The 18,332-nt window shown below is 37.8% G+C and overlaps 1 protein-coding gene across 7 annotated transcripts in view; it reads left to right on the top strand.

The window, feature by feature from the left end:
• CAPS2 (calcyphosine 2) overlaps positions 1-18,332 on the top strand; it is a 52,627-nt gene that overhangs the window by 23,693 nt on the left and 10,602 nt on the right. For 6 of the 7 annotated variants that reach the window (XM_070507314.1, XM_070507317.1, XM_070507316.1 and 3 more), the window contains 8 exons: positions 2,624-2,691; positions 5,506-5,625; positions 10,290-10,364; positions 11,159-11,254; positions 11,343-11,436; positions 14,194-14,312; positions 15,588-15,664; positions 17,232-17,386. In XM_070507314.1, coding sequence (XP_070363415.1) covers positions 2,624-2,691; positions 5,506-5,625; positions 10,290-10,364; positions 11,159-11,254; positions 11,343-11,436; positions 14,194-14,312; positions 15,588-15,664; positions 17,232-17,386 — 804 coding nt within the window. The remainder of the gene's footprint in view (positions 1-2,623; positions 2,692-5,505; positions 5,626-10,289; positions 10,365-11,158; positions 11,255-11,342; positions 11,437-14,193; positions 14,313-15,587; positions 15,665-17,231; positions 17,387-18,332) is intronic. The other variant, XM_070507315.1, reaches the window with a different exon arrangement.

The following is an 18,332-nucleotide window of genomic DNA, read 5'->3' on the forward strand; positions in this document are numbered from 1 at the left end:
GAAAATTGTCTTGAATCTTTAGGAGTTGTTAAAAATGTAGTTTACATTGTTGAAAATGTTAATTGGCTGCTGTTTATATCAGTGGAGTTATTTGGCATCGTCACTCTCCACCCCAAAGAAGTAGGCTGGTTATTTTTTTTGAAAGTCATAAGCTACTAAAACTAGAGAAATTCAGGCCACTTAAGGAAAAGGGTAGGCATAAAGTAATTTTTCTTTAGGAAAAGGGAAGCAAAGATCTAGACTCTCAGTATTAACTTTAAATTGTATATTTTACAAAATCAGATTATTTGATGACTATTGCTTAGGCTACTTCTGGTGCAAATAGGTAATTATAATATAATTATAATTTCTGTGATGTCCTGGGATAGGCAAACCAAGCTGCTTAAAGTTGCAGTCCACTGGCCACCCAGACACCTCAAGGTGAGTCATATCTTAGACACACCTGTAATGGATTGATGTAATAGCAGTGTGTGGTGGCTCAAAAGTTGGGAAAACTCTGGTTTATATGGCCTAAATAATAATAAAGCAGTCTGGATTTAGCTAGTCACATTATTGCTATTACTGAGTAGAAATTCAGTATATATTTTATTTGGATAACGATCATCCAGCATCAATACATTCTGAATTGATAGCAGTCTGTAATTAATCTCTGGGTCAGGTGGACTGATTTTCTGTGGATGTCTCAAGTTGCTATAGTTCTTTTACTAAAACCACATACACCTTATTTTCTATGCCTATTGTTATATAGATATTTATGCTTAATTGAATAAGGACTATTACCAGGATTATTCTAAAAGTAAAAAAGCTACTTTATAAAGCAAAATTGTGTCTTATTTAAGGCTCATAGGGTATTGTTCTTGGTACAATCCAAAGCCACCTGGGTGTTAGTGGGTTTCTTTTCCTCACAATTACTTATTGTGTCAGGGTGTCTAAACTCACTGTCAAGTGCATGTTACTTTATTGTGGGAGCACTCATCTGTTTTTTTCAAGGAAATGGTTATGTGAGTAAACTTTGCATCTGAAATTAGTACACGTTTATTTTTTTAATATAAGTGGAAGCTTTTTAGTTTAATTTTTGGCTGCTTAAGTGAACAGCAGAACCAGTGAAACTGTGGTTTTTATATCCATCTTTTCTAGTTTGCTTGTAATTTTTCAGTATTATCAGATCCTTCACGTCAGTGTGACTTCTGCTTCTATTCTGCTCGTGTTTACACAGACCTCTAAGTCAGTGAGCCTGAGGGTGGTTCTAACCCTCCCTCCAGACTGTAAGCCACCGTAAATGCCACCCTCAAGGTGGGCTGTCTGCCTGGGCTCGGGGTCTTCATTCAGCTCACCTCTCTTCCTTGCTTCTGGGGTTTACATTGATGTTCTGGCTGATGTGGATATTTTCTCTTTAAAATTTCGTGTTTTAATCAGTGTCCACTTTCTGAATCACCCTTAGGTCTCAAATATACTTACTTGACCTGCAAGTTACACAATTTTTCTAACTTTTTAATTGCTGTTTTAATTTACTACCAACCAACAATCCTTATAAAGTGTCACTAGCTTAGAGAACACAAGATGCAGTTTAATATAGTTATGTATTAAATATGAACTTCATATGGGCATATTTGAATATGTAGCTATACATCTTAAGTTTCTACCAAACAATAAAACTAAATTCAATTATAGGTTAACATTTAAATCATTGTGCCCAACGTGTCCAGGTTTCTTAGGAGTTTCTACCTTTTCTTTCTATTGTTTTAGTCATTCTTATTTGAATTTCGTGTCAGTTTCAAATACAGCACTCTTCCTAAGGCTGCAAAGCCTTTATCTTAAGCAGTATCATCTTACTTGATTTCATTCATTAGAGTGATCAATGGGGATGACAGTGATTTACATTCTAAAACTAGAACAGCTTCATTTTGATTTCTTAATTTTTTAAACGTTTTATTATCCTTCAAAAGTAACATTTTAGTGATTATAGTTGGATGATAACCTAATTGGAATTGAATGATTACAAATCTTCCAATTGATATGACCTAAAATGTAGTAAAGATACTTTTGGATGAGTTGGAAAAGCAAAAAATAGTATGAAGACAGTTTAATCAAACCAGTAATTGAGAAAAGTTGATCAAGTATTGTTAATGAATTATATACACAGAAAAGATTATTATCCTTTTAATGGTGGGAGGCCTTTTTGTTTGTTTTTTTAGGTTTGTGCTGTATGTTTGAATGATTCGGATTCAGTTTCAGCATCACCTAATATGAATGGTTTTAGACCGAGTTATCTGTGTCAGCAGTGGGATTCTTCCTGGAGCAGGCTAAGATGACTTTCGCAGGGCATCTCTCGAGGGGAGGGAGGTCATAGTCTCCTCCTCCTTTATTCTGGTTCTGTAAAATGCAAATGCAGTTTGTGGAAATCTCTGAAGATTTCACCTAAATTTAAGTGCATTACGTTTTAGGAAATAAATAGTACTTTTAGATTAAATAATTGGAATTTGAACTTATTAATCATGCATATAGTAATCTATATTTAAGAAGCAAGTATGAAATGTTTAATTTATATTTTAGGGCTCTTGTGTTAACTATTGTATTGTTCTGCTTTGGGGACAATGACATCTTCTATATTTTCTCTTCTTAGGAAATTGTGGCTGCAGAGAAGAAGAAACAGACTGTTGCAGAGCAAGTGATGATAGACCACTTATCCAGGTGAGACTGGTAACTGGGAATACAAATCCATTCAGAAAGTTTTCATTAAATTTCTTTTTTATACATTACACACATATCCTTGGTCAATCAACAAGTGCCTAACTCAGAGGGTCCCAAACTTGCTGTGTTCACTGAACGTGTAGTGTTTTAGTAATTTTTTCATGGCACTCCTAGGCCAATAGAAATACCTAATAGTTATATTTATTAAGTATTTTTGTCTAAACAACTTAATAAGTATTTACTTCCTAACAACTTAATGACAATTTGAAAAAATACACATAAATTGAAAGAAAAATATTTTACTTTTATGTTATTTTGTGTGGTATCCTACAAATATTGGGTATCACTGTTGCCCTCAAAAATTAAAAATATCCTGCAGTGTCCTTGTGAGTTCCCTGTGGCCTCCCAGAGTGACTCGGTAGGCGGTTTGGGAACTGTGGGACTAATTGTCAAGAATTTTAAAAGCTAATCTAAAGTTTCATAGCGCTTAGAAAGCTATATAAAGCTTTAATACCTGCTGTGCTAAATTGCATGACAACATGTAAATATTGTATGGTTTCAGAAGAGGCTGGAATGGTCTAGGAGGTCTTCCAGGAAGAAGTGAGACTAAATTTAGCTTTAAAAAATTACTGTTTAGTTAGGTGGCAGTTAGAAAAAAAGCTATTCTACATGCATGTTTTTCAGTAAATTCTTTGAAATAATTATACTTAAAGTCTTCAATGTGTCTCCTTCCAGTATCTCATGAACTCACTGCGTTTATGTTTCCACCCCCCACCCCCATAGGCCACCACAGCATCTCTTCCTAAGAAAACTAGTGACATCCATTTTACCAGACTATGGTGATTTCTCAGCCCTCATTTACTTGACCCATCAGCAGCATCTGTCTCAGTTGAAGACTTTCTTCCTTTGAAACACTTTCCTCTTTCCCGCTTGGCTCTCTGTACACCACACTAGGCTGGTGTTCCTTCTGCCTTCTGCTCCTTTCAGTCTCTTCTCCTGCTTCCTCATCTCCTCACCAGTCTTTACACGTGAGTGTACATGAGGGCTTGTTCTCGGACTTGTACATTTACCTCCTAGGTGATCTCATCCAGCACCATGCCTTTAAAATCCGGCTATATGCTCATGCTTTCCTGATCTAAGATTCCAACGTCACATTTTCTAGTCTGAGTTCTTGAAAGTTGTTTCCATTCCCTCTCCCCAGAACCAAATCCTCGTTAGTTTTCCTCTATGGCAACCCCATTCTTAAAGTTATTTAGACCTAAAATCTTGGTGATGCCTTTGATCCCTCTCTTTCTCTCAAATCCTGTATCTAGTTTGTCTGGAAACACTCTTGCCATCAAAATAAATTTGCTCCCTCTGCTACCACCGTCTCTGTTCAGACTGTCATGTTCTGTCTCCTGGATTATTTCAGTCACTTTCTAACTGGACTTATTGTGTCTGCATTTGCCCCTCATTGGTCTATTCTCAACCCAGCAGCCAGAGTGAGTCTATTAAAAGGCAGGCAAGGGGCCAGCCCCATGGCTGAGTGGTTAAGTTTGTGTGCTCTGCTTCGGCAGCCTGGGGTTCATTGGTTCAGATCCTGGGCGCGGACCTGACGCCATCATAAGCCATTCTGTGGTGGCATCCCACATAGAGGAGCTAGAATGACTTACAGTGAAGATATACAACTGTGCACTGGGGCTTTGGGGAGAAAAAAAACAAAAAGGCAAGATCAAACCCTCCAGTAATTCCCCATTTCAATCAGAGTAAAACCTAAAAGACTTTGGTATTGGTTATGTTTCACCACAAAACTTAGTAGCTTAAAACAACAATCATTAATTATAGCTCATATATCTTCAGATCACCCGTCCAGGCGAGGCTTGGCTAAGTGGATATACTTTCTACTTACTTTGGCCAGTTATATATGATCAAAAACAATGGTCTTAGTTCTGAGCTTAGGCCTTAAGAAACTTCGTGTGTTTCAATTTGCTGTTTTGTGCTTCTGCCATCTTTGAAACGGAACACAGGTTGGCCAACACACTGGCCTCAAGAAGATGCCTCTACAAATGCACCTGAGCCATTTAGCCAAGATTATCCTAGATGAGCAGATCCCCAGCCAACCCACACTTACATGAGTTAGTTCAACTGAGATCAGCAGAGCCATCCAGCTGTATGTAATTGGCCAAAGCAAGTCAAATGGCTAAGCTCAAAGCCAAAGGGTGAGAAGGTACACTACAACTATAATGATGTTGTGGCGAGGATGTGGATCAGGAGTGCTAAAAAACTGGAGTCAATAATACAGTCCACCCAAGCCCTACATGATCCATGCACCATTAGACCTTGGACCCCTTTTCCTATTTCTCTCTGTCTTGTCTACTCTGCTCCCTCATTTGGCTTCTCCCTGTTCTGAAACATACTAGGTTCACTCCTGTCTGAGGTACTTTGTGTTTATTTTTTCCTCTGCTTGGGATGCTTTTCCCCCAGAAATCCATATGGCTGCTTGCTTACTTTGCTTCATGTCTTTATTCAGAAGTTACCAGCACAGTGTCTGCTTGTTTGAAGAACAGTAGGAGAGAGAAAGACATGAAGCTCTGAGTTCTCTCAAAAATTTCAGTTTATTTTTATTTAACACTTACGGAAAAAGAGACAGGAATATTCACTTTTTTATGGCTAGTATTTTGTAGCTATTAAATTTATTCATTCACTACCTGACAAATATATAATTCTGACAGTAGCGTAAATTTGCATTTGTGTATGAGCTTTTCCAGCTGTTTATAAATGAGTGCCAGAGCCGTGCATTGTGGCCTTCATTGGACTTTGCATTTTCCTGTGTAGGGCTGTGATCAGCGATCCGGAGCAAAACGTAACCATTGAGAAAGAGGAAAGTGCTTCCATCCTTCCGGATGCCAGGAGAGCCCCTCTTCGATTTAGGAGAAGAGCGTTGCATGAAACAAAGTAAGAAGGTTTTACTTATGTAAAATGAGGGTGTAGTGTGTTATAAATGTATTTTTTAAAATGTATTTTTGTGTCTAACGGAAAGTTTTTCTGCTTCTTTTTGCTTTTTTTCTATATAAAGGGAAGTGGAATATTTGGAGTTCAGATCCCAGTTCTGCCACTTTAAGATATTGGGGTAAACTTTGCCCTCTAGATTTTCTATTTGTCATTTAGGAATAATAGCCACAGTTAGGTGATAATATATGTGAAAACATATAATATAGTAACTGAGACGTTTGTATGTGCACATTTATGTTGGCAGAATCTCATTGATATAATATGTTCAAAATTAGTATTGTTTAAAATTTATTGTTATTTTTTGCATTTCACTTTGTAGCTTATAAAGTCTTTGGGTCTGTATGGACTTTGACAGTCCTCTGGTGCAGTCCACTTAAATTTCCCAACACCTTTGCTGAAAGTTGACATCTAGCCTCAGCTTTAATAGACAGAGGAAACCCGCCAGTCCCTGTGGCAGATTTTATGTTTTCAGATAGCTGTAGTCATTAGATGGTGCTTTCTTATAACGTCTGTCTTTTTGTCTCATTCTTATTTTCTGAAAGCCTTTGTTTCTATGCCTTTAAATATTTGAACTTATCACATATTAATTTCTTATTGCTGCTGTAACAAATTACCACAAACAATGCAAATTTTAAAACAACACCAATTTATTGTCTTACAGTTCTGGAGGCCAGAAGCCTAAAATGAAGGTGCTGGCAGGGCTGCACTCCTTCTGGAGGCTTCAGGGGAGAATCAGTTTCCTTGCAGTTCTCAGCTTCTAGAAGCTGCCTTTGTTCCCTGGCTCATGGCCCCCTCCTCCATCTTCAGCGCCAGCAAGGGCTCATGGCACATCATTCTGACACTCCTCTTCTGTCGTCACATATCCCTCTGCTTTCCTCTTATAAAGACACTGATTGCATTGAACCTATGTGGATAATCTTGGGTAATCTTCTCATCTCAAGATCCTTAAGTTAATCACATATGCAAAATCTCTTTTATCATAGCATGTAAATTAACGTATTTCCATGTTCTGAGGATTAGGAGATGAACATCTTTGGGGGGCCATCATTCAGCTACCATATATCTAAACTTCTCTTTTTTGAAGTCAACTTTTATTGAAATAAAATATGCATTCACAAAGTGTACACATTTTAAGTGTACAGCATAGGAATGTTCACGAACTGAACAATACTCATGTACCAAGTTCCTAGATCGAGAAATAAGACCTTACCAGTACCCCAGGAGCCCACCTGTGCTGCTTCCAGTTACTGCCCACTTCCTCTGCCCTACCGGGTTAACCTCTCTATCCTACTCTCCTGGATTATAGCAGCCTGGTTATAAATCTATATGAAATCACAAAAGTTGGATTCTGTATCTGGCCTTTGTCACTCAACATAATATGTGTGAATTTTATCCATATTGTTATTTGTAGTTGTCCTTGATTGTCATTGTGTACAGTATTTCATTGTATGAATGTGCCACAATTTGTTTAGTCCGAGATGATGGACTCCATGGTAGATATTTGGCTATTTATGGATAGTGTTCCCATGAACTTCTGTGCATGCATTTTGGTGAACATGTTTGCTCATTTCTGCTCAGCACATGCTTAGAAGTGGGATTGCTGGACCATTTTGTATGCATATGTTCAGCTTTAAAAAACACTGCCAAATAGGGGCCAGCCCATTGGCACAGTAGTTCAGTTCACACATTCTGCTTTGGTGACCCGGGGTTCGCCGGTTTGGATCCTGGGTGCGGACATGGCACTGCTCATCAAGCCATGCTGTGGTAGGCGTCCCATATATAATGTAGAGGAAGATGAGCACGGATTTTAGCTCAGGGCAAGTCTTCCTCAGCAAAAAGAGGAGAATTGGTGGCAGATCTTAGCTCAGGGCTGATCTTCCTCAAAAAAAAAAAAATACTGCCAAACAATTTTCCAGAGTGGTTGCTGCAGTTTACACTCACACCAGCAGGGGCAGTTAAGAGTGTGCTGGTAGCACCCTGTCTTTGCCAGTGCTTGGTATGGTCTAAATTTTTCATTTCGGTTCTTCTTATGGGTATGTGTTGGTAATTTTAATTTACATTTCACTGGAGACTAATGAAGTTGAGTACTTTTGTATATGTATGTTGGTCATCTAGATATCTTTTTATATGAAATTTCCCTTCAAATATGTTGGCTTATCTATTTCATATTGATTTTTGGAACTTATTTATATATTCTAGTTACAAGTTCTTTTTCAGTTATATTTGTTGGACATATCTTTTCCTACTCTGTGGTCACCTTTTCATTCCTTTGATCATGTCTTTTTTTTTTTTTTTTTAAAGATTTTATTTTTTCCTTTTTCTCCCCAAAGCCCCCCGGTAGATAGTTGTGTATTCTTCGTTGTGGGTTCCTCTAGTTGTGGCATGTGGGACGCTGCCTCAGCGTGGTCTGACGAGCAGTGCCATGTCCGCGCCCAGGATTCGAACCAACGAAACACTGGGCCGCCTACAGCGGAGCGCGCGAGCTCAACCACTCGGCCACGGGGCCAGCCCCTGATCATGTCTTTTGATGAATAGGAGTCCCTAATTTTAATGTAGACCAGTGTACCAATCTTTCTGTTTATTTCTAGTGTCCTTTGTACCTTCTTTAAGAAATCTTTGCCTACCACAAACTCACTGGCCCTTTGACTTGTAATGCCACATAGTGGTATATCCAGTTGTTATAAATGCATGGTTGGTTCCCAGGCTTTTTCTTCAGTCTCCTCTACCTGTCTTGTATCCCTGTACCAGTATCATCCTGTCTTCATTAGTCTTGCTTCATATTGGAGTAAATGCCTGCTACTTGTTTACCTTCAATATTGTCATGGCACCCTAGGCCCTTTCCTCTTCAATATAAATTTTCGATTGAGCTAATCTAGTTCCATCAAAAATGCTGTGGGGTATTGATTAGAATTATTGAATTTGTGGTTTTACATCCTCATCATTCTTCCCAGAGGAGGAGGAGAGAGTTTTGCTCCCTGGAGTTGGAAGCAGGAGGTGGAGTGGCGCCCTTCCTCCCGTCTCTTCCATGGGAGCCAGCTGCCTGAAGAAGCACACATTCTGCCCTACCCATTACATTTTACAGGGTCCCTCCCCAGTGGGAATGAGTGGGTTAGTCTGTCTAAGTCTAGTGTTAAGGACTTAGCTTATTGTGGTTACATTCCTAAGCCGTGGTTTCCAACAGCTTTATTGATAATACAATTCATGTTTTGGTCTTCATCTGCCTGATTTTTATTTCTGTATTAGTTAAGAACTTGGGTAGAGAGAAGTATTGGTGCTACATATTGGATACCTAAAACCCCAACATGGAACCTCCCATTTATAATATAAATGCCTATTGACTTATCTTTTCAAGAAGACTCTAGACCTCTTGAAGCTGTCACTGTTAAACTGAGTTCTGCTCACCTTTGAGAATCAGTATGATGTAATGGCTATGAGCAAGGTTTTTTTCTGGTTCTTCCATGTACTAACTGTATGACTTTGTAAAGTTTATTTGTGAAATGAGGATAATAGTACTTACTTTATAGACCTATCGCAAGCATTAAATGAACCAATGCACATTAAAGTGATTTTAACACTGGCTAGTGTCTAGGAAGTTTTTAATAAATAGTAGCTGTTGGTATTGCTGTTATTTTCTCAGCGTTTAGAGTTGTTTTAGGCACTTAGTTGGCACTCAATGAACCTGTTAATACTGATGGATTAAATGGAGTCAAGTTGACCAAGCTTTTGTGGCTCCACTCTGTGTTCACAAGCTCTCATTTAGTCTGCAGGCTCTTGTTTGCTGTGTCCTGCTTACCTTTCACAGAGGCTGAGCTTTGACAGAGGTATCCCTCTTCAAGATCCCAATGACCCACTCTTCTTGCAGTTTCATTATACCTGCAGTTTTAGAGGAATGTCATAAAATTATTTAGGAAGGGGAGTAAAAGATACGTCACTGAGTCTTCTGATCTCTCTATATAAAGGAGATTATTAGTATTTGGGTTCCAAAGATTGTGCATTTGGGTTTTGCTTCATATTATTAAACAGAGTTTTAGGATTGGCAGTCTTTGTGAGATTGCTCAGTGCTATCTGAAGGCCATAAAGATTCAATCACTGATCTGAGGGCTCTCAGCTGAAACTCTGTCAAGACTGGAATCTCATCCAGCACTCTTTTCTCTATTCTTACCAAAGTAAGGAATATTTTCAGCTCCCCATAACTGAAAACCTAACTGATAGTAGCTTTAAAAAGTCAGGATTTATTTTTCTTGTATAACCAGCTGCCTGGAGTAGGCAGTTGTTGGTTTCAGTTCAGTGGCTCAGTCATGGCCCAGCTCTGGGCTGGCTTCCTTGAGATCTTATTGGCCTGACCTGGCTGCCTGATGCCTGCAGTGGCTCCTAGCATCCTATTCCTGCCACATTCACAGGTGGGAACGCTTCTCATGCCCCTCTCTTGTCGGGACAAAGGAAAGACTTTCTTGGAAGTTTATTGGCAGAACTGGGTCTCTTAGTCACCTCTAATCACAAGAAGCTAAGAAGGCGAATTCTGTGGTGGGAGGGAGGCAAAGAGAAGAGGCTTAGAAATTATTTAGAAGAACTTTAAAATAATTATTGACAATTGTTTTTGTTAACAGGATAAGAACCCATTCTACATTAACTGAAAATATGCTTTCTCATAAAGTACAATTTGATGGTAGGATCATATCAAGGTAATTGTGATTTTATTAAACTTTTTAATATTATGATTAAGAAAAGGTATTCTCGGGGCTGGCCCCATGGCCGAGTGGTTAAGTTCGCGTGCTCCGCTGCAGGCGGCCCAGTGTTTCGTCGGTTCGAATCCTGGGGCGCGGACATGGCAGTGCTCGTCAGACCACGCTGAGGCAGCGTCCCACATGCCACAACTAGAGGAACCCACAACGAAGAATACACAACTATGTACCGGGGGGCTTTGGGGAGAAAAAGGAAAAAAATAAAATCTTTAAAAAAATATATATATAAAAAAAAGAAAAGGTATTCTCTTTTTAAATAGAAATAATAATGAGATTAAATTTGAGTGAAAAATGTGAATTTAGAACAAACATTTTTAGGTCATGTGTATTATTTGTATGTTACAAAAATTATAGGAAGTATGAACCTACAAGAAAAACATTTTAATTAGAAATTACTTTAAAAGTGATTTTAAAATGTCTTTCAAAAAGAAACTCAATATTTTTTTAAGTTCTTTTACTTTATCTTAAATGCCTATGTTGAATTAGTAATCCATATTGTAATATATCCATATTCATATCAGTGTAAGAAAAAGCTATTTTCTCCACCCAAATCTTACTTGACTTGACACTTCAGGAAGCTCTGTCATGTTTTCCCTGTGCCTTCCTGTAACCCTTGCTCATTGGTACACATTTGAAGGAATTTATGCTGTCTTTGACATACACAATTCTGGTTGATTATTTAATTTGAAAGTTATCCTATTTGAAAATCTTTTGATATCATTCTGTTTTTCTAGAAATGGACATGATGCTTGCAGAGAGCTGATTGGGTTCTTTTTCACTCATGACCAGTCTCTTACAGTTTATGAATATCGGCAATTTGGGAAAAATAGGTATGCCATAAAGCATTGTTACAACTCTCAAGATGACTATTTCTGAGAGAAGCTGAATAATTTCACATTTTTGTCCTTTAATTTGTAGAACAAATGTGCTTCCTTTCATTCAAAAAAATGTTTATAGTCATCAGCGTGGACGAAGAAAAGGAAAACAATACCAACTTGGTGATTTTTATATTGTAAGTTGTGTGCATACGTGCAAACATTTTAGTACCAGATGTTGGGTGCTGTGGGATCCTGTGGGCTGGAGGAGCGGGGTTTCTAACCTTCACTTTATTTTCTCTCCTCCTTCCTGAGCAGGGGCATTTGTGTGAATGGCTAATGGTTGATGTTTCCCCATGAGGTTCTGCCTCTCAGGTCCAGATCCCCATGGTCTGAATCTAAGCATAGTGTGTATGCCCTGTAACACTCTCCCTGCCCAAATCTGCAATATAAGCCCAGGAGAGCTTGTCTCTCGGTACTTTTACGGGCCCTAAAAGGCATCTGGTATATCCCAAGGATTCCCTTGAATGGGTCAATCATAGGTAATGTTACAATTATTGCTCTTTAATTTTAAGTTATTACATCATGTTATCTCATGATCAACAGGCAGCAATATCTATGGTGATCATTCAGGTAACAAATACATACTCTTAGGCTAAGCATTGGAGATAGAACAGTGAATAAGTAAAATCCATTCCCTGCTTTTGTGGAGCCTACAGTCAGATAGGAGGGGCCAGAAAGGAGGGTCAATGACCCAGTTTTGTGGGGTTAAAGGAGGCTTCCTGGAGAAAGTGCCATCTAACCTTGACGTAGGGAAGGAGTTAGATGCGCTGGGGTAAGTAGACAGAAGGGTGTCAGGACGGGCTTCCAGGTGGAGGACACAGCAAAGAACAAAAGCATGAAAGAACGTGGCTTATTTGGAGAACTGAAAGTAGTTCAGTATAGCTGAACTCCAGTTCAAGGTGGGGGTTGGCAAGAGATAAGTCAGAGCTTATCAAGAGCAGTCTTATGTTAAAGAGTTATGTAAAATGTACTGAGGAGATATTGAAAGAGAGAGGTGGATGAATGAGGGGAGGTGATATTACCAGGTTTGTGATTTAGAAAGATCTCTCTGGTTACAATGTGGGGAATGGATTGAAGACTAGTACAAAGAACCGGATTGGAGTGAATTATATTAATCTAGGAAGGAGGTTATGGCAACCTGAACTAGACAAGTGACAATGGCTATGATGCTAATTAGAAAAATAAAAAAAAATCTTCAGGAGGTAGAATCAATAAGATGTAGTGACAGGTTAGGTGAGGAGTTGGGGGTGCGGAAAAACTTCACATCTTAAACTTGGATTGAATACACTACACATATGTCACTCAAGCCTGCCTCTTGAGATCTAGAGAAAATCAGCTCCAACTCCCATTTCACAACCTGCAGAGAGGATGTTTAATGCCTATCCCAAGATTAAATGTTACCCCTAGCTCTGGCTGCTGTCTCCAGTCATTTAGTGTGTATAGTTGATGATTTATTCTCGCTATCCCTGTTCCATATTACTTGAGCCAGATGTGGAACTCTGCTCCTTTTTATGATTTCTAAGAAAGAAAGAGAAGAAGCAGGGGCTGGAGAGAAACAAGGAAGGAAGGGAGGAAACCATACACAAGCCATATATATAATGCTTTGGGTGTGTGGTAGACATTCTGACAGGGATCTAGAGGGAGATTTATCTTGCAGCAGTGTAAGCAACTTACTATCTATTATCCGACATTCTTAGTCTTAAAAATATGTTCCTTGAATATTTCCCATGGTAAAAGCCTTCCTCTCCATTTTCTGACTCCTTCCATCTCTTGCTGCTCCCCACATTATTCCATTTCTTTATGCAGAAATATTTGACCTTCTTCTTTTTTGGGAGGGAGGGGCGGGTCTCTTCTGCCTTCCAGATGTTACTCTGGAACTTATCTTTTCATTTCTATATGCCCCTTCAAGGTCTTTTTCTAAACATTCCCTAAAAAAATTTTAGTGCCAGCTGTTAAGATAATACACATATAAACATGCACACGTGCCCATAGACACTCATGCATTGAAGTGCACCCACATATGTTCACTCATACGCATGCATATACGTATTGTGTGAATGCACAGACTGCATAGATGTACCTTTATGCACACACGTACGCATACACACATATACTTATATTCATAACACTGCTACGCATATCATATGCTCTCTTTAATTGCTTAATATGATAATTTCAAGAGAACTTATATACATTTCAAAGAATGGATGAAGTACTTATAGTTACAGGTTTTCTAAAGTAAATGTTCCAGGAAAAAGGAGGGGAGAGAAATCTCTTCCTTAATTTTCAAGAGAGATAATTAAGCCTCTTATTTTAAATTTGTATTTGATCATATTTATTTGAGCAACTCAGAAATTAAAATAATAATTTTCTAAGTTTAGATTAAGGATTTTTGATAGGAATTTTTTCACCAAAGCCTTGATGCTCTAATTAGGTTAAAATTAGTTTTACATTTATGTGATGTTTGTCATTAAAAGACCAGGTGAAAGAGGGTGAGGAATCTATGATAGTTCAGTCCGTTTGCAGTACATCTTTCTGTGGGTCGATAGCTCTGTTTCTGTGTTTAGGGATGTCATAAGTTCAATTGAAATAACTTGTCCTTTCTTCCTCCGATTCTTATAAAAATTTGGAGTTCTTATTTTTTTCACATAAATTGTTAAATCTAAGATTGTTCTAATTGAGAGATTGATTGGGAAATTAGTCCTTTTTTTCCTATATTATTAGCTGAAGGCCTGTGTACTTTCTAAATGTTCTCTAAATGTACTTTTTTATCGGTATAACAGTATACCATGTCACATATAATGAAAATTGAATATTTGAAATTAGTATTAGTTTCTTTTACTTCTTATATACTTTCTAGCCTTAAATAATTAATGTATTAATTTCTTTAGGGTGGAAACTTAACATTTTTGAGTTCTGATCATCCCAGACTTCCAGAGAGCATAAGAGAAAACACATTACTTATACTTCGAATCACAAATATTGATCAGATAGCTTTGGATTCTCTCAAGTAAGTCAAACATGCATTTGTCATTTTGAAAGTAAACAAAAACACTATTTTTATTGTTAAAATGAGATTCTATCCCAAGGCTTTTTCTTTTCTTTTTTTTTTTTTTTGAGGAAGGTCAGCCCTGAGCTAACATCTGCCGCCAATCCTCCTCTTTTTGCTGAGGAAGACTGGCCCTGAGCTAACATCCGTGCCCATCTTCCTCTACTTTATATGTGGGACGCCTACCACAGCATGGCGTGCCAAGCAGTGCCATGTCCACACCCAGGATCCGAACCTGCGAACCCCCAGCTGCTGAGGTGGAACGTGCGCACTTAACTGCTGCACCACCTGGCGGGTCCCCTAAGGCTTTTTGACTTTAGTTAAGGTTTATATTTTTTAAAAACAAACCATAGCTATATTTGTCTATTTTATGTGCTGTCTTGTACTGAAGTATACTCCATATATGGGAACAGTTACAATCAAGTAAAGATAAAAAATATGCCATTATGTTAGTTAAAGATACTTTATTAATTTGCCTGTGCTAACACATGTTTTACCAAATGCTACCAAGTAATAAATTTTAACAGATGGAATATAGTAGCATATTATAAGAACTTTTCCCATGCTTTTAGTGTGATGCTTTTTTATTAAGCATTAAAAAAACATCTTGGGTCCCACATGCTTATAGTATGCATTGATTGATAATATGCATAATGAAAAAATAGTGCTATGAATCAAAAAATATTTTTAAATGAATTTGAGTTTTTAATCACAGAATATATATATGTGTCATTCTTGCTGAGTGTTTCTTGGTACTAAATATAATTCAAAATGACAATAATTGGTGTACTATATGTGCATTAGAGGCCGTATTCCACATATTGGCTGGAGGGAGTGTATGTTTCTTTGTCATTTACTGTATTGCTCAAAATGAATGCAATTTTTTGTTTTTTTTTAAATAGATTTTTACATTTTATACTTTGCAAGGTAAAACTGCTTTTAAATTTAATAAATATAATTAAGTAGTTTAAGAGAACATTGAAATAATTACAAACATGAATATAATTTTTAAAGGTAGTCTTGGAAGGCTGTAAGGATCTGGGCCCTGGTTTAGCATATTTAACCCCACTGGGCACCGAAGCCGCAGGTGAGGGCGGGACTTGAGAAATCTCAAAACTGCCTTCCTACTTTGCTTGAGAGTTTCTTTGAGTCTAAAGCAAAGAAGAACTTAGAGTTTCCATACTCAAGATTGCACAATGGAGTATATTTTTTTCACTGTGAACATGGCAATTGCAGAGCTGATTCTGTGGAACGTGAGGATGACATAACCAGTCAAGAAGCCAGTGATAAGCTGGTGCTCAAGGCTGTTCAAGGTACGTGTCATTGCTATGTTCGCAGGTAGGTTTAATTTTCAGCCACTTGCTTTGCAAGTGGAAAAGCAGTATTTTCCAGATATTTTTTAGTTTTATGGCACTTGATTTATGTTTTCTATTTGCTTATCTTTTTATAAGTTTATATAGATAGATAGATATTTAAAAATATTTTTAGGATTTCTCCTACTTTAATGATCCTATTTATATGAATTATGAATTTAAGAATTTAAAAAAGTACTAGATAGTATGGGTTTTATTCATGAAATGAATACAATGGAAGTGATTTTTGTAATATAATACTTGTCTTCTGCGTTAGATGATCTCCTAGAGAGATTGTGGTGGCCTAGTGGAAGAGAAAAAATGCTGGACCGGGAGTCAGTATCATGTTTGGGGTCTGCCATTCACTAGACATATGACTTTGTGTAAATCTCTTGCACCTCTTTCTTTATCTCTAAAATGGGGATAATAACCTATTTTATTAACTTTCCAGAGTTGTTGTAGGTAATAAATGAAATATATGTAGGTTTTGGACACTAATACATTTTATAAATTTTGTTTTTAGAGTCCAATCTTATATCCACTACAGTTTACTAGGCTCAAGTGGACAATTTCTTTGCTGAGTCTCATAGTCAAGAATGGAGGAGGGCATTAACCAACTAATCACAGAAGTCAACAAATAATTTATAAATTTTGATAAATCCTGATTTATCATTTAAAGATGAAATGGGAGTAAGAAGGCTAGAAGCAGATTTAAAAGTTGTCTGGAATTGGTGTTTGAACTCTCAAATATCCTTGATGCCACTGTTAGTAAATCATTTTCTCTATTCTGTCATGGTCAACACAATATTTGTCCCTATTGTATCTGGTGACATTTGTTCCTTCTTCTGATGATTATATTTAATACTTGCTTTAGTAAAGCTACCTAGATTTTCTTAAGTAAAGATGGCAGAACTGCGTTAAAGGAAGTCGCTGAGCCACACAAAGAGTGCTAGGGGCTTGAGTATGATTTCTGATGAATTCCTGTAAGAAAGGGTTACTTTAATGCACTGGTATAGGATAGCACCCCAAAGCCTTGATGCTATTTAATGTGTAAGTTACAATTTGAAGATTTCAAACTATTTTAGAAATTTTGAACTGATGATTTTTGAGTAACTTGCCTGGCATCAATTTTGTAATTTGGTTGGTAACAGCAAAGAAAGAGGAAAGAGATTAATGATGTGGGATGAAGAGGAAACCTGCAAAATAAAAACTAAAATTTTATTTGTAGCATCTAGATTGTTTTCATGCTGATAAAGTGAACTATTATTTTCCTGTATTTAAGATATAACACTTTCACCACACAGTGGTGCTATGGTTCTGGTGTATTTACTTGTGATTTTATATATAACCCCCTTTACTAAAAGCTTTCTATTTTGCAAAGTCTCTCAGTCATGTGTATGATCTGTTTGTATATTCACATATGTTATATCAGTTACATTGACTTTAATTTTCTTACAAGAAAACCACTTGCAATTGATAAATTTGTGCATAGGAACAATTACTTTCTATCTCTCTTCTTCCTAAACAGATATGCTAAAAGAACAGCTACGTAACAGAGGTGTTCGCATTTTGACTGGATTGGGAAAATACCTTCAACAGTTGGACAAGGAAGGAAATGGACTTTTAGATAAGGCAGATTTTAAACAAGCTCTAAAAGTATTTCACTTAGAAGTATCTGAAAATGTATGTACCACAGATAATTCTCTGCAGTGAATGACACATTATTCTTAAATGGTATTATTCATTTTGCTACTGAAATTTTAGTAGTTCCTTTGTCTCCTTCTTCTTTATGCCTCATTATCAGTGTTAAGCTGTCAGGCAACAAGTCCTGTTGATTTTTAAAAGTCCAACATTGACTCCTCCCTCACATGTTTATTAAGAGCCTTATAACCAGGCATTGTTCTAAGCTGTGAGAAGGCATACTCTGTACTCTTAAGGTCTTCATAATCAAAGGAAAGAAACATATAAAAGATTACAAAACAATATGATATGTGTCAAAGGGAGAATGCTTTCAGAACACATGGGATAAATTCCAAGCCAGGTTATGGCGAAGGAGGGAAGATCACAGGATTCCTGGAGGAGGATCGTCCGCACAGAGTTTTGAAGGCTGAGAAGGAGTCAAGCAGACAAGAGGGGAGGAAGGGCATGGATCAGACAGAGGATACTTCCTGAGGAGAAGGACGTGTGAAGGCATGGAGGGGAGGAGTGTGGCCTCTTCCGGGAATTGCAAATCCCCACACCACGCCCCGTCCCAAGCCTTCGCAGCACTGTCCCCTCTGCTCTGAGGGATCTTCACTAGACCTTTGCAGGGCTGGGATTTCTCGTCATTCAGGCCACACGTTTCTCTACTGAGAGCACTACCCTGACTCCTCTGTCTGCGGGAGCACCCCGTCTGATCCCTGGTCCTCTCTATGCCATTAGCCCATTTTATTTTCTTCATGTCACTTTATAAGTATCGTCTGGCTCTGCCTGTAAGTAGATTGTGAGTCCTATCAGCACAGGGACCAGGATGCTTCTGGTTTCCTGCTCTATTTCTGTCACCTCGAATAGAACCTGGCATATAGCAAGTGCTGAATCAACAGATGACACATTGGTTTAAAGGGATAGACGGAAGGAAGGAAGGAAGGTA

Source organism: Equus asinus, chromosome 4 (assembly GCF_041296235.1).
Source record: "Equus asinus isolate D_3611 breed Donkey chromosome 4, EquAss-T2T_v2, whole genome shotgun sequence".
Lineage (NCBI taxonomy): Eukaryota > Metazoa > Chordata > Mammalia > Perissodactyla > Equidae > Equus > Equus asinus.